Genomic DNA, 12699 nt, shown 5'->3' with positions numbered 1-12699 from the left:
GTTTGAGAATATATTGTATCATTATGAATTTTTAATAATTTTGATTTGTCGTTGAAGAATAAAAAAAATATATTAACAAATTAAATTAATTAATCCTTGCACAACCGTTGTTCTAGTAACAGCACAAAGTACTGAACTCCATGCCCTTCATGGTCGGTGGCGGTACAGATTTTAATTTTTTAAAGTAAGAAGTATTAAGAATTTTAGGAAGGATTTCAGTGGAGCCCTAAAGCTCAACTCCTATATATTAATTTAAATTTTACAATTTGAAAACCTAAGGAAATTGTATTAAAAAAATTTTAGCTTATTCCGTTTCAGTTACGTTTTCCTTTGATAAATTACCACGTAATGCATTTGAACTATTAGGTGCAGTATTATTTATGACACTATCAGGTATTATGACTTATTTTATTTGTATTGAGAGGATATGTGTCTTCATTTCTACTATGAATACCCAGCTTCCCTACGGTGGTTATATAAATACGGAGGTGGAGAAGCAAAAATAAAAAATATATGGTATAAATGAAAGAGCATAGCAATCAATTAGATATTAATTGAATGGAGTAAATAATAAATTTATAACATTAATATAATTTGCTTTTTATGTAAGGAAATGATCTGATTAGTTTGACAGCATTAATGATAATTCTAGTATATTTCTTATTTTTAAGGCTCTAATAAGTTCCCAAGGCCACCACAATAACCTTATAAAAGAGGTGATCACAGATTAAACATATCTTCTCTTCTATAATGCCTAACTCATAGTTAGATAATTTAGGGGTTATCTATTATCATCCAATGTAACCAATGTTTATACAAACTCGTGGACATGAATCTAATGAGAAATAATGCTTGTTAACAATAAATCTCTAGATCTTATGATTTTTTAAAAATAATACTATTGTATACTGATATAGACTTATTTATCGTAAGATTAAAAATATCGTTTGATTAGACTAAAAAAAGTATGCTTTGATACTTATGCCCAATAGTAGTACAAGTAGGGCAGCACAACTTTGTATTTTAATAAAGTCTTTCCCCTATATGTAATTAATATTGTATATAATTAAATATTTTAGTTTTAATAGATATTTGATCTCAAAATAATTACTCGACATTATTCTTTTAAGAATTTATAATCCATATATTAAACTTAAAATTTTATGAATAAAGAAAATGTAGAATTCTTGTAACAGTACATGTGTCAATGTTTAAAAGCTCTCATGACTTTTTGAGTCGTTTGTGAACATATTTAAAAAAACAAAGATATGTTATTACTATTTTAAGTTATTTTAACTGCTTAAAAAACAACAATATATTATCAATTTGTTGTATAAAAGCCCGGTTAAATGAAATAAAAGAAGAACTTGCAAAAGCTATTCAAGTTACCCCCACACCATAACCACATGGAAAAGTCTCACAATACAGAAAAAAAAAGACAAGGATGATCCAAGGCGTTGGATATTGAATCATCGGTGTAGAGGTCCCTATTTCTCCTCACGTCCTGTCCTATACAAATATTGAGAGAAGGAAAAAGGACTGATATTTTATTACTGACCAAGGTTATGCAGAATATATCTTTTCTTCGTTATATATTCAAGAGGCATTTAGATAGGAGTTAAGGTCTAACTACCTTACCATTTTAGATATCATCACAAAACTCTCCACTTACCTGAAAGAGAAAACAAAATAAATTAGTCTCATAATAGCTGGAAGTAAAAATAATGACTTATTAAATCTGGAAATATTAAAAAAAGTTATTTTCCCTCAATGCTGGCCTATAAATTTTACTCATCGAAAAACTACTTTCAAATACTATTATACATAAAAAATACACATACAAAATTTATATGTTAAATAATAATTCCTTAAGCCGAATTTTAATTTAAAGAAAATGCTATTTCATAAAATAATATAAAGGGATGCATTAGAAAGAAAAAGGTTTCAGATACCACAAGCATTGTTTTAAACAATTTAGAAATAATTATTTATTTTTTAATAAATATTTTATAGCTAAATAAAGCAAAAAATATCAAATACCAAGAGCAAAAATAAGACAAAATGAAGAAGCAAACCTCATTTAGTATAGATTTCCCAAAGGAAAGAACTGACTTTACTTTAAATACATTCCAATCCTCTTAAAGATTTATCAGTTATATTGAATTGGCGTTTTCATTCAACTATTACTCAGTTGTATTTTAATGAAAATTTCTAGATAGAAGCAGTTAATTTTTTTTTGTTAAATTATTCAAGGAGTCTATATCATATTTCCTTATGATCCATGACGTTTTTTTTAATTAACAGAGGTAAAATGGGCAATATATTTTTTGGGAGTAAGAGATCTTTTATATAATTCATTATATCCAATAAATTCAACAGTAACAGTCACGATAAAGTCATTACTGAATTAATATATATTCAAAAATCAAAAATGTATTTGCTGCTCAAAACTGAGAAATTATATAAGAATAAAAGTCAATGAAGACATTTATAAGTCAATATTAGTTAATGATTCAATATAGATAATTTATATAATTTCTAAATAAGATATGAAACATGCATTTATCATGCATCTGTTATCTAGCAATCGTTAATCGAGATGAGATATGCCCAACTTTACGTAAAAAAAGCTTTGTTAATAATTTAACAAACTGAAATGGAAAACTAAGAAGATTGATTTTTACAATCAAAGATTTCATGGTTATCCAGTCCTTGTGAGCTATTATATTCTACTTAATAACTTAGCATATAAATAAGGTTTTAACACTTTTCACTTAAAATTATTAGTGAAAAAATATACATGCTTAGCCAAAAATAAGTACGTCACGTTCAGTTATGAGTCAGAGAACTGTGATAGACATGGATCCCTCGAACAAATCAGATCTTTAAAATGCGCGTTTTTTTTTTTTTTTTAACATAAATTCATTTCTGACACCACCAACCAGCGGCACGTCCCTCCTCATTCCAATAATCCACTGGCGTTGATACAAGTTAAACTACCTTAATCGGACCGATGCAACTAACCTTATAATGATACGAGGCAATCAAAGGCAATATCTTACTGATGTATATATATCATATAATTTGTATTCATGTCATGTATTAACCAAATATAAACATAAAGGAGGTTTGGGGAAAAAAATGTCACCACCAATCGCTGTTTACACACTTCTGAATACCTATCACCGTCAAACCTGGAAGATCAATTTTAAATATAATGTTTACATTTTCTTAAGACTGGTTATTATTTTTAAATAAATAAATTTTGGTCTCAAAACAATTTTTATTTCATTAAGTCCGACGTTTCGCCCAATTCGGCCATCCTCAAGGACAATCTTAATACAATTTTAGAACCACTTAATTTAAAAAAACAACTATAAGGATATTCTGCCCCGATCATTAATTTCAGTCCACAATTACACTATTTTGTCAATTTTCACATTAAGTTAAAATTAAAACTTTTTATTACAGTGTACCTTCTTATTATAATTTATCACAACAATCTTTAGTTGTAATAATTAATTTATAGAAAATTTATGTTTATTGTGAAGAAGAATATGTTATTCGTTTTGAAAAACAAGAATTAGAAAAACTAAACATCGGTCAAAAAACAGAAAAGCCTAAAGATTTGTTCAATTTTGACCCAGTTCTAAATATACTTACAAGTTGATTTATTGCTATTTGGAGAAAAAATATTAGTTTCTGAAAACTATATCTCGAGAACTATAAAACATTAATAGCTGTCTGAAGGTTCAAATTTTAGCAAATTCATGCGCTTTAAATGAAGTTTTGAATTGCTATCTTGTGGTAGATAGCTTTAAGAATATTGAGCAATGAAAGATAATTTTAAGCTTGTCAATTTCACGGGAATCCTTATTTTTTTAAATTAAAAACATAATCTTTCTAAGCATTATTATTATTTTTTTTAAATATTTATTTATTGCTATTTACAACTGTACATTATAATACATTTAGTAAATCTGATCTAAGTTAAATTGGAGTGTTACAGGCGTGTAGAGAAACTACCCATTGGTAGCACTCTAATGAAATTTTACATTAGCTGGTCTCGTGGCCATCTTCTTTTCAGGCGCCTCGGAGGATTGTCAGGAATGGAACATGATGCAAGATTAGAAACTAGGGAGTTTGAGTGGTTAGAGAGTTTATAATGGAAGGAGTGATATCTGGTTCGGGCTAGATTGGTTACATAGGGAACATTAAGGTCTTTATGTATGATTTTATTTGTGACAAAGTAAGGAGCATTGAGGATTTTACGAAGGATTTTGGATTGTAAGGATTGAATACGAGAGGAATGCGAAGGTTTAGTGGAGCCCTAAAGCTCAACTCCATATGTCTAGATTGACCTTATTACAGTCATGTAGATCAGTCTTCTGTAATGTGTTGGAAGTTTAGACCGTTTGTCTAGTAAGAGCTGTAATAGTCGAAATCGACGTGCAGTTTCCTGTCTTTTCAGTCTGGTGTGAGGATTCTATGTTAATCGTTGTCCAAATATAGTCCAAGGTAGCGGATCTGTTCGACAGGGGTAAGATTAACACCATCAAATGAAACTGTAGGGCAGTCAGTAGGTTTACGACGAAGGACAAAGGTGATTTGATGGGATTTGTTGAAATTTATCTTAATCCTCCAATTACGACACCAATCTTCGAGGGAAGCATAATTATTATTTATATTTTTTTGTAAATGATACAGTTGCAAAAAAAAAACGCATTTTTCACGCTTAGACTTTTCTCTACTTTTATTATGTTAGAAATATAAGAACAATTAACAAAAACAGTCAAACCCTTTATGGGAAGTAGTTTCACCCAAACATCTATACTCCTACACTCTATTTTAACACTATTGCCAAACAATATCCAATAACAAAATAATTTAATAACTATTGTCTAATAACTATTGTCTAATCAACTGTGCCAACAGGAGAATGGGAGGCGTTTACTCTGCGGATGGGCAGATAGTGGTGCGGGAAGGCAGGGGGCATCACAGCCACAGCACTTCAAGCAGGCACGGTCAGCAGCACCAACACCACCACCAGCAGCACAACCACAGGTCAGTGCAGTATCAAACATACCAAATCAAAAGTATTACCCTTTGTGCATACAATACAGAATAATATTATTTTCATGCAAATGATACAAAATAATAACCAAAAGTGTTAATTATTCTATTGTTAAATAGAAAAAAAATATTTGTAGATAAAAGATTAAAAACTCTAGAAGAGATAAAAATAATTGTTACCATATAACTAGAAGATTCCAAAAGCAAAGCCTTAGGTTTTTCCAATATTGATACAAAATTAACCAACAACCATACACCTATTCAAGCATTAACGGGAGGTCATTTAAATGTATACAAAAAAGAGGACATTTCACATCAAATGAAAAAAAACAACAGCAATATATGTGATTTGTGTGTGGAATTAGCTGTTTCCAGCTAGATAGGTATGAACATGTAAAAAATGGTTTATTTTACTTTCTTAAATACAGAGTAAATATTCTTTATCATGTTTTTTACTTATATGGCTTTTATTTAATTTATTTTTACATGATCATATATTATTTTATCTTTCTTATTTTGTATATATTTTTTATTATATTTCCATAATTATCGTTAATTTTTGCTTATGAATATACATTCTGTGATGGATAGTATCACTGTTTAGAACTAACCATATAATAATAAAACGTTTTATCTCTTTTCCCCCTAACCCTCCCAAAAAACGATGAATCTTTTTTAAACTATAGATGTGAGATGTATTTGGTCTGCATTTCTTTACCCCATCAAAAAACAAAATACTTGGATTACCTAATAAGAAAGATTATCTATTTCAAAATCTATTCACATACAGAAGTAGAAAAATAAACTCTATTCATCGTAACTAAGAAAATCAATCAACGTGATTATACTATACATCTCACAAAATGAACCAACCATACATACAAACAAAAAGTCTGAATTATAAAATATGAATTAAAAAAATAATATATGAATTTTTAGCCATTTTAACGCGATTTGGAGGAGCTTTGAAGGTGCTCAAAACCTGAAACTTGGAAACAATAAATAAAATGGAGAGATATCTAAAAGGCACTTTTCCAACACCAACTCAATAGGTGTACAAATTTTCAATCTCAATTTGGAGGTGCACAAAATGTTTTCCGGAGGACGGGACTAAATTTTGATTGAATTAAATTTCAAATTTTAATGTATTGAATTGTTATGCAGAAGAAAGAAGAATCCAAATGAAGCTAGATATTTTAGAATTTATGAGTGTAGATAGATATAAAACTTTCCTAAATTCCCAAAACCAAGTTTTGGGGGTTATGAAACAATTGCAAAATGCATCCTCTTTCCTCCAATGACCTTCCTTACAGTGTAAAAGTCTATTATTTTATATTATATACATAATCAATAGTTAATTCAAATATTATAATTATGGTGTATAAGAAAGCTTAGATCAAAATGTTAAACCATTTCCAAATTCAAATGTACTGTCTACATGCATCCATGTAAAAACAAGTCAAGACCGGTGGTTTGCAATTTATTTTAGTATAGTTAGTTTTATTGTATTAAAGTTGTAAAAATTAATAAAATATTATTATTATCAATGAAAACAATAATAATATATAAACACAACCTGCAAAACCTAATGACACTGGGAAATATTGCAGCCAAGTAAGAACAACTTCCATAGCACACTTAGCGGTTTTTCTCTTTGCTTTCGTTCCAGTAGCTTTACAGATCGTTACTTCCCTTTCTTTCAGATGCTGTTAGTTCTGGCACTTCTTATTATGCCCGCAATGTTTAACTAAGCTTGCTTCTGTCATCTCAAAAAAAGTTGAGAAAAAAGTAATTAACATGTTTTTCTTGTTTATTTAATGGTGAGGAAATAAACCTGATTTTAATGGATACAAATTAAATCAACTAAAGATTTAATTGAAAATAGAATTGTGTACATAACTTTATAGGAAACGTTATTTTTTACTTTTTCAAAGACGGTAAATGTTTTAGAAAATTGCATCCTACCATCTTGGAATTGGGATCAGCGATCAGGATATGGTTAATCCTCTAGAACAGTGGTTCTCAAAGTGGGTGTCACAAGCGGATGCCACCTCCTCAAATATTGCAAAAAAAATAATAATAATAAAAAATAAGATACCAATATAAAATCAAATACTGTGCATTCCAGTAATTTACTCTATTTTTTTTCTTATCTTCCTAGATACTAAACCGCTGTAAGAATGATCATGACGACATTTTTATATATATTTTTAGCTTCACTGCGAAATATTTTAAGCCCGGCAAAGGAGCGGCGAATTTATTTTGGACCAAAAATAAAGTTACTATGTCAGTAAAATGGTACTAGATCAGTACCGCTGATCTAGAATTTCAAGATTGCCATTCTTACAGATTTTACTCTTTTTTTTTTTTAGATAATAATAAATATTCGAAACTATCCAAATCGTCTAAATCCTGAAAATTGCATGTGCTGGAATATATTATTTTAAATATCAACAACCATTGTTGGCAAACAAGCGATTTGTGTATTAACCGGCATTTTAACTTATTTTTTCTCACTGTTCTCTGAAGAAACAGTGACAAAAAATAAGTTAATAAGAGTGTACAAGAAATTATCTGTAACGTGAAAACTAGAGAACATGGTTCTTTACTTGTATTCACCTTGATACGTTTTAAGTACAAGTAAAGAAATTGTACTCATGTATACTTTTCCAAACTCAGGGGCTCAGTCTAATATTCTTAGATTGTGAGCAGAGAAATAATTTTAGTCAGAGGAATATCCCTTGTATTATATGATTAAATTCCATATAATTTTATAGTCTGATATTTTTATGCCTAAGATTGGCTATTCTACAGTAGACAAGGTACGTTTATTATCATTTCTATTTATTATAATAATTTTATTTTATAAACAATAAAATAGTTTTTTTTACGATCAGTTATCTTTTCCATAATATATGAAAATATCAGTATGTAATAGATTTGGAATATATGTGTATATCCAAAAGAAATATTAATTTTCTGATTATCACATCAATTTTTAATAAACATATTTAAATGTATAAGAAATTTCAAAATAACCTTCATACATTTATTTAAATATAAAAAAAAATATAAAAAGAAAAGACTATCTCAAAGTACATGATTAGAAGTAAGCTGAAGGGATCCGGAGAAAAATGGCTTCGTTAGAGATTCCTCCGTCTCCAGTACCAGTCCCAGGTGGGTTGACGCTTAGATACAATATCTTTATCCATTTCGTTTATAACGATATAAATTGTTTAATATAATTTATATATACATTTACAATTCTCGTACAAGCATATAAAGGTTGGATATTTAATTTAACAGAAAATAACTTAGGAAAACATTTATTAACAATTATTCAAATTTTTATTAAAAAAATATTTCTATATTAATAATTTAATGTTATTAATAGTAACTTTTTTATTTATTTTTTTATGAGTAAACATTTTTACTTACGAGTATAATTAGCGACATTAAAATATTAAACGTATACAATTTTAACCTAAACAATTTCAGGTTCTAATCACATTTAAAATAGTTTACCCCAGCTAACAGTTCTCAACGATCCAGCACGAGAAGCCTAGCGTGACCAACCAAATGGCCGTAATTACATCGACGCCCTCTCGTGGCCAAGCTTCATTGACCAGAACGGACCTCCTCCAAGTTCGATATGGCTGGAGGAATTATATTAATCAGGGGTATCAGAGCATATTGCACAGGTGCTTAAATAATATGAGTAGTTAAAAACCAGGACTCTTTGAACATAGTACATGAAAAACGCCACTTCAGCAGTTTATTTAAAAATATAATTTACCTATCAATTATAGAATTTCAAGAAAAAATTAACTATTTTCATTACTTAAAATCTTTATAATAAAGGACGCTTTATAGACAAGATATACCAGTACATCTTAAACTTTCCATTAACCTACATTATACATTGTTCTTATATAACTTTTTTTATTTATTAATTTATTGATATTTACAACTGTATTTACATAAAAATATATGTAGTAAATTTGATGTAAGGCCATAATGTAGTGATGCAGGCTTGTAGAGAAATTACCCATAGGTAGCACTCTAATAATATTCCTACATTAGACGACCTCCAGGGATTGCCAAGAATGGAAGAGGAAGCAAGACTAGAAACTAGTGGGTTTAGGTGGTGAGAGGGTTCATAATAAAAGGATTGATATCTGGTTCGGGATAGATCGGTTGCATATGGACATAAAGGTCTTTATTGATGATTTTATTTGCGACAATGTAAGGAGCATTGAGAATTTTACGAAGGATTTTGGATTGTAAGGATTGGATACGAGAGAAATTCGAAGGTTTAGTAGAGCCGCAAAGACTCCGTATATTCAGATATCTCTTATTACAGTCATATAGATCAGTCTTTTGTGAAGGAGTGGAAGTTTAAACCGCATGTCTAGTAAGAGCTGTAATAGTTAAATCGACGTGCAGTTTCCTTTTCAGATTTGTGCTAGAATTCTAAATTAGTCGTTTGTCCAGATGTAGTCAAAGTTAGCGGATCTGTTCTACAGGGGTAAGAGCGACATTTTTAAAGGATCCTGTAGGGAGGTCATTAGGATTACTACCTTTTATAACTTAAATTTTAATTTTCTTTAACCTAAAAATTCTTTTTGTGACATACAAATATCATATAACTTTTAATTTTTATTACATAATCATCTTAGTATTTAATATATCTAACCTACAAGCGCCAATTGTCACCTGGAAGTGACAACTTTGTGAGGTTGTAAACAATAAATGGATTTCTTTAGCCACTCCATTGCACCAAGATAGCTTCATTTAATCCATAGTTTAAACGTGAAATAAATAAGAATTGGTCTTTTGCCAAAAATCATTCTCGTTACAATCATTTTGAGATTTCCTTAACTTGTATGATTTGCATTTTTTTGTTTTACTTTAATTAAAGAAGGAAAAAGGTCATAAAATTCATGTCTTTTTAAGAAAATTATTGTAAATTTTAGACAGGTTCCATTTCATTTTAATATTGTGAGTCAGTATCATGCGAAATCCATAAAAAGCTTTTTATTAGATGTAAAATTCATATCTTTATGTTATGTAGACTCTACTTAACTTTATCTACTCTTCTTAGAAACAGAAAGGAGATAAACAAATATTTAAATAAAACCTTAAAAGTATTATAGTAACCATGGTAAGAAAAGCTTGTTTTTATGATATTAACAATTAAGAAGATATATAACGTTGGATGGTATGTGTGGTGAGTTTTAAAACTAAATAAAGTAACAAATTAAATTATGGTTAAGAAGAATATGACAAACGTACATTCATCGTTTGCTCGAAACGTCCCTTATAATATTTATTTAAAAATAGTTGAATTATTAATAATACAAATTATTTATATCATTTAAAATGCTTATATAATTTGTATACACTTTTTACATATGTTATTCATTAAAAAAACATTCAATAGATATTTAATTTACCTTTTATTTAAACATGTTCTTTTGAATATATTGTAATTAATTTGCTTTCGGATAGTATAAATAATTAAGGAACATACTGTTGAAGAGTATTCTTTTAATTTTAAAATACCCGAAGCGAGAACAACGGTTACCAAGCTAGTGTGAAAATGAGCGTGTGAATACTGATAAGGCATTAAATCGAAATTACATTACTTGGAAAATTATACACTTACATTATTAAAAAAGTAAAAATGTATCGTCATAAGTGGCTATTTATGGACCTGAAGATGGACTAATCATTAAATAATATTTAATTTTCAAGAGAAAATTGTCAGTACTATCATTATTACTCATTTTTTTTCTCTGCTTTATTTTATAATTAGCAAAGGCTATACCATACGACACACAACGAAAAAAATGTTTTCGTTATTTTCATGCCACTAAAAATATCTTGAATAGGTTAAGAAAAACAATGAAAAAGCATTTTTCTTGTAGATATCTTTCGACAGCAGGTTTAAAATACATATTTTCATGTATTTACATATTCGAACAGATGTTCGAAAGCTTTTGTAAGCACAATCTCATTCTTTAAATTGAAAAAACCTTGTTGCTTGCTTAATTTTTTGAAGGAATGTTAAGTTGAAATGCAACTATGAGTGACCATGGTTTATTTCTTTATCTAACTAGAAGATCAGACGATACACTAAGTGAAAAAAGAAAGATTTTTTGGCATTTTTAAACTACCAAACAAATCCTAAATAAGTAAAAATCAAAATTAAAAATATATTAGCAGTAGAATAGACCAAATAATCTTTACAGATCAAAATAATAACTTAATGCATGTTACATTCACATTTCTCACTGAACTTGTAGGATGGGCTTGTTCTCTGCACACGCAGACTTGTCTGAGACCCAAGATACACAGAACTACTTACGTTTTCAAATGGGTAACCTACTAACGTATTGTATGTTGTATTGTATAATGATAACTCAATATTATATTGTTGGAAGGGGAATTGTCATACATATATTTGTTTTTTGGCTGATTAATTATTCGGTCTTCATTGCTAGGAAGACCTGTTCAATGACACTCTGTGACTGTGATCTGGCTATGATATCTATATCAGCTACGAAGGTTAGAATCAGGACTGATCTGTTGAGAATCGTACCATTTTTATCGAATACAAGAGTCCCTTATAACCTACTATAGTGCTAGTTTGAATAGCAGGCATGGCAGGTCATCCTCTTGTCGTGAGACCCTAGAGGTCATGAATGTCTCTGACAGGTCTCCCTGTATTCTGAATTGACGTCTCGATCCTGTCATCGGTAGCACTGTAAAATGGATCAATCTGAGTTTTCGTGACCAAAAGAACATTAATGAACCAAGACATCTTCAAAAGATGAAAATAATGATTAAAATGTGATCAATTGATATAAAGCTCTTTAGTTCCTCGGAATAAAATAAAAATAGTTTTAAAAATGCTACTATTTAATGATGTAATATTATATTACATCGACGGTGTATAAAGTTTCAGCTAATGATACTGAAGAAGAAAAATAGTTCAATTTTCGATTTTAGGAAATGGATTAAAGTTAATTTAGTTCTAAAGAAATAATGAATTGAAAATTTAATTATTTATTTTCATAATTTGAATTATAGTATTTCAATATAATAAATTTATATATTATAATAAATTATGATGCTTATTTCCAATTTTAGCAACTTTTTCAATGATGTTGGTTAAAACTAATTTCTTTATCAACGTCACCTCTACTTGTTTTAAATAAATGTCTCAATGGTAAGATAAAACCGGAGCTAATTCTGGGTTTCAGGGGGTGGGTGTCCTGGGAAGCCTTCTCTTCTATTAATTTTGGTATTTTAATTTCTTCCAGAGATAGTGACGTGTAGCAGAACGACCAATTCCCGCTATATGCAAAGAGAGATGCTAAGAAGAGTTCGGTCATCACCTAAATTGGTCTTCAAGCCTATTTCCTGATACTCGCCAATTATTTTTAAATTTGTATATGTAGTAATGGGTATATATATTACTACCTTTTATAACTTAAATTTTAATTTTCTTTAACCTAAAAATTCTAAAACATTTATTAACAATTATTCAAATTTTTATTAAAAAAATATTTCTATATTAATAATTTAATGTTATTAATAGTAACTTTTTTATTTATTTTT

At 28.9% G+C, this 12699-nt stretch overlaps 2 protein-coding genes across 11 annotated transcripts in view; one reads left to right on the top strand and one right to left on the bottom strand.

Annotated features, from left to right (window-relative positions):
- Positions 1 to 12699, bottom strand: part of MCU (mitochondrial calcium uniporter) — a 516099-nt gene that overhangs the window by 91886 nt on the left and 411514 nt on the right. The gene's annotated exons all lie outside the window — the stretch shown is intronic.
- LOC106678935 (myb-like protein X) overlaps positions 4936 to 12699 on the top strand; it is a 200923-nt gene continuing 193159 nt past the window's right edge. The window contains exon 1 of the mRNA XM_067053254.1: positions 4936 to 5064. Within this exon, the coding sequence (XP_066909355.1) occupies positions 4940 to 5064 (125 nt within the window). The 5' untranslated portion in view covers positions 4936 to 4939. The remainder of the gene's footprint in view (positions 5065 to 12699) is intronic.

This window comes from Halyomorpha halys, unplaced genomic scaffold (genome assembly GCF_000696795.3).
Source record: "Halyomorpha halys isolate HHAL.00 unplaced genomic scaffold, Hhal_1.1 Scaffold169.1, whole genome shotgun sequence".
Taxonomy (NCBI): domain Eukaryota; kingdom Metazoa; phylum Arthropoda; class Insecta; order Hemiptera; family Pentatomidae; genus Halyomorpha; species Halyomorpha halys.
The sequence above is the reverse complement of the archived record's forward strand: the minus strand, read 5'-3'. Positions and strand labels throughout refer to the sequence as shown.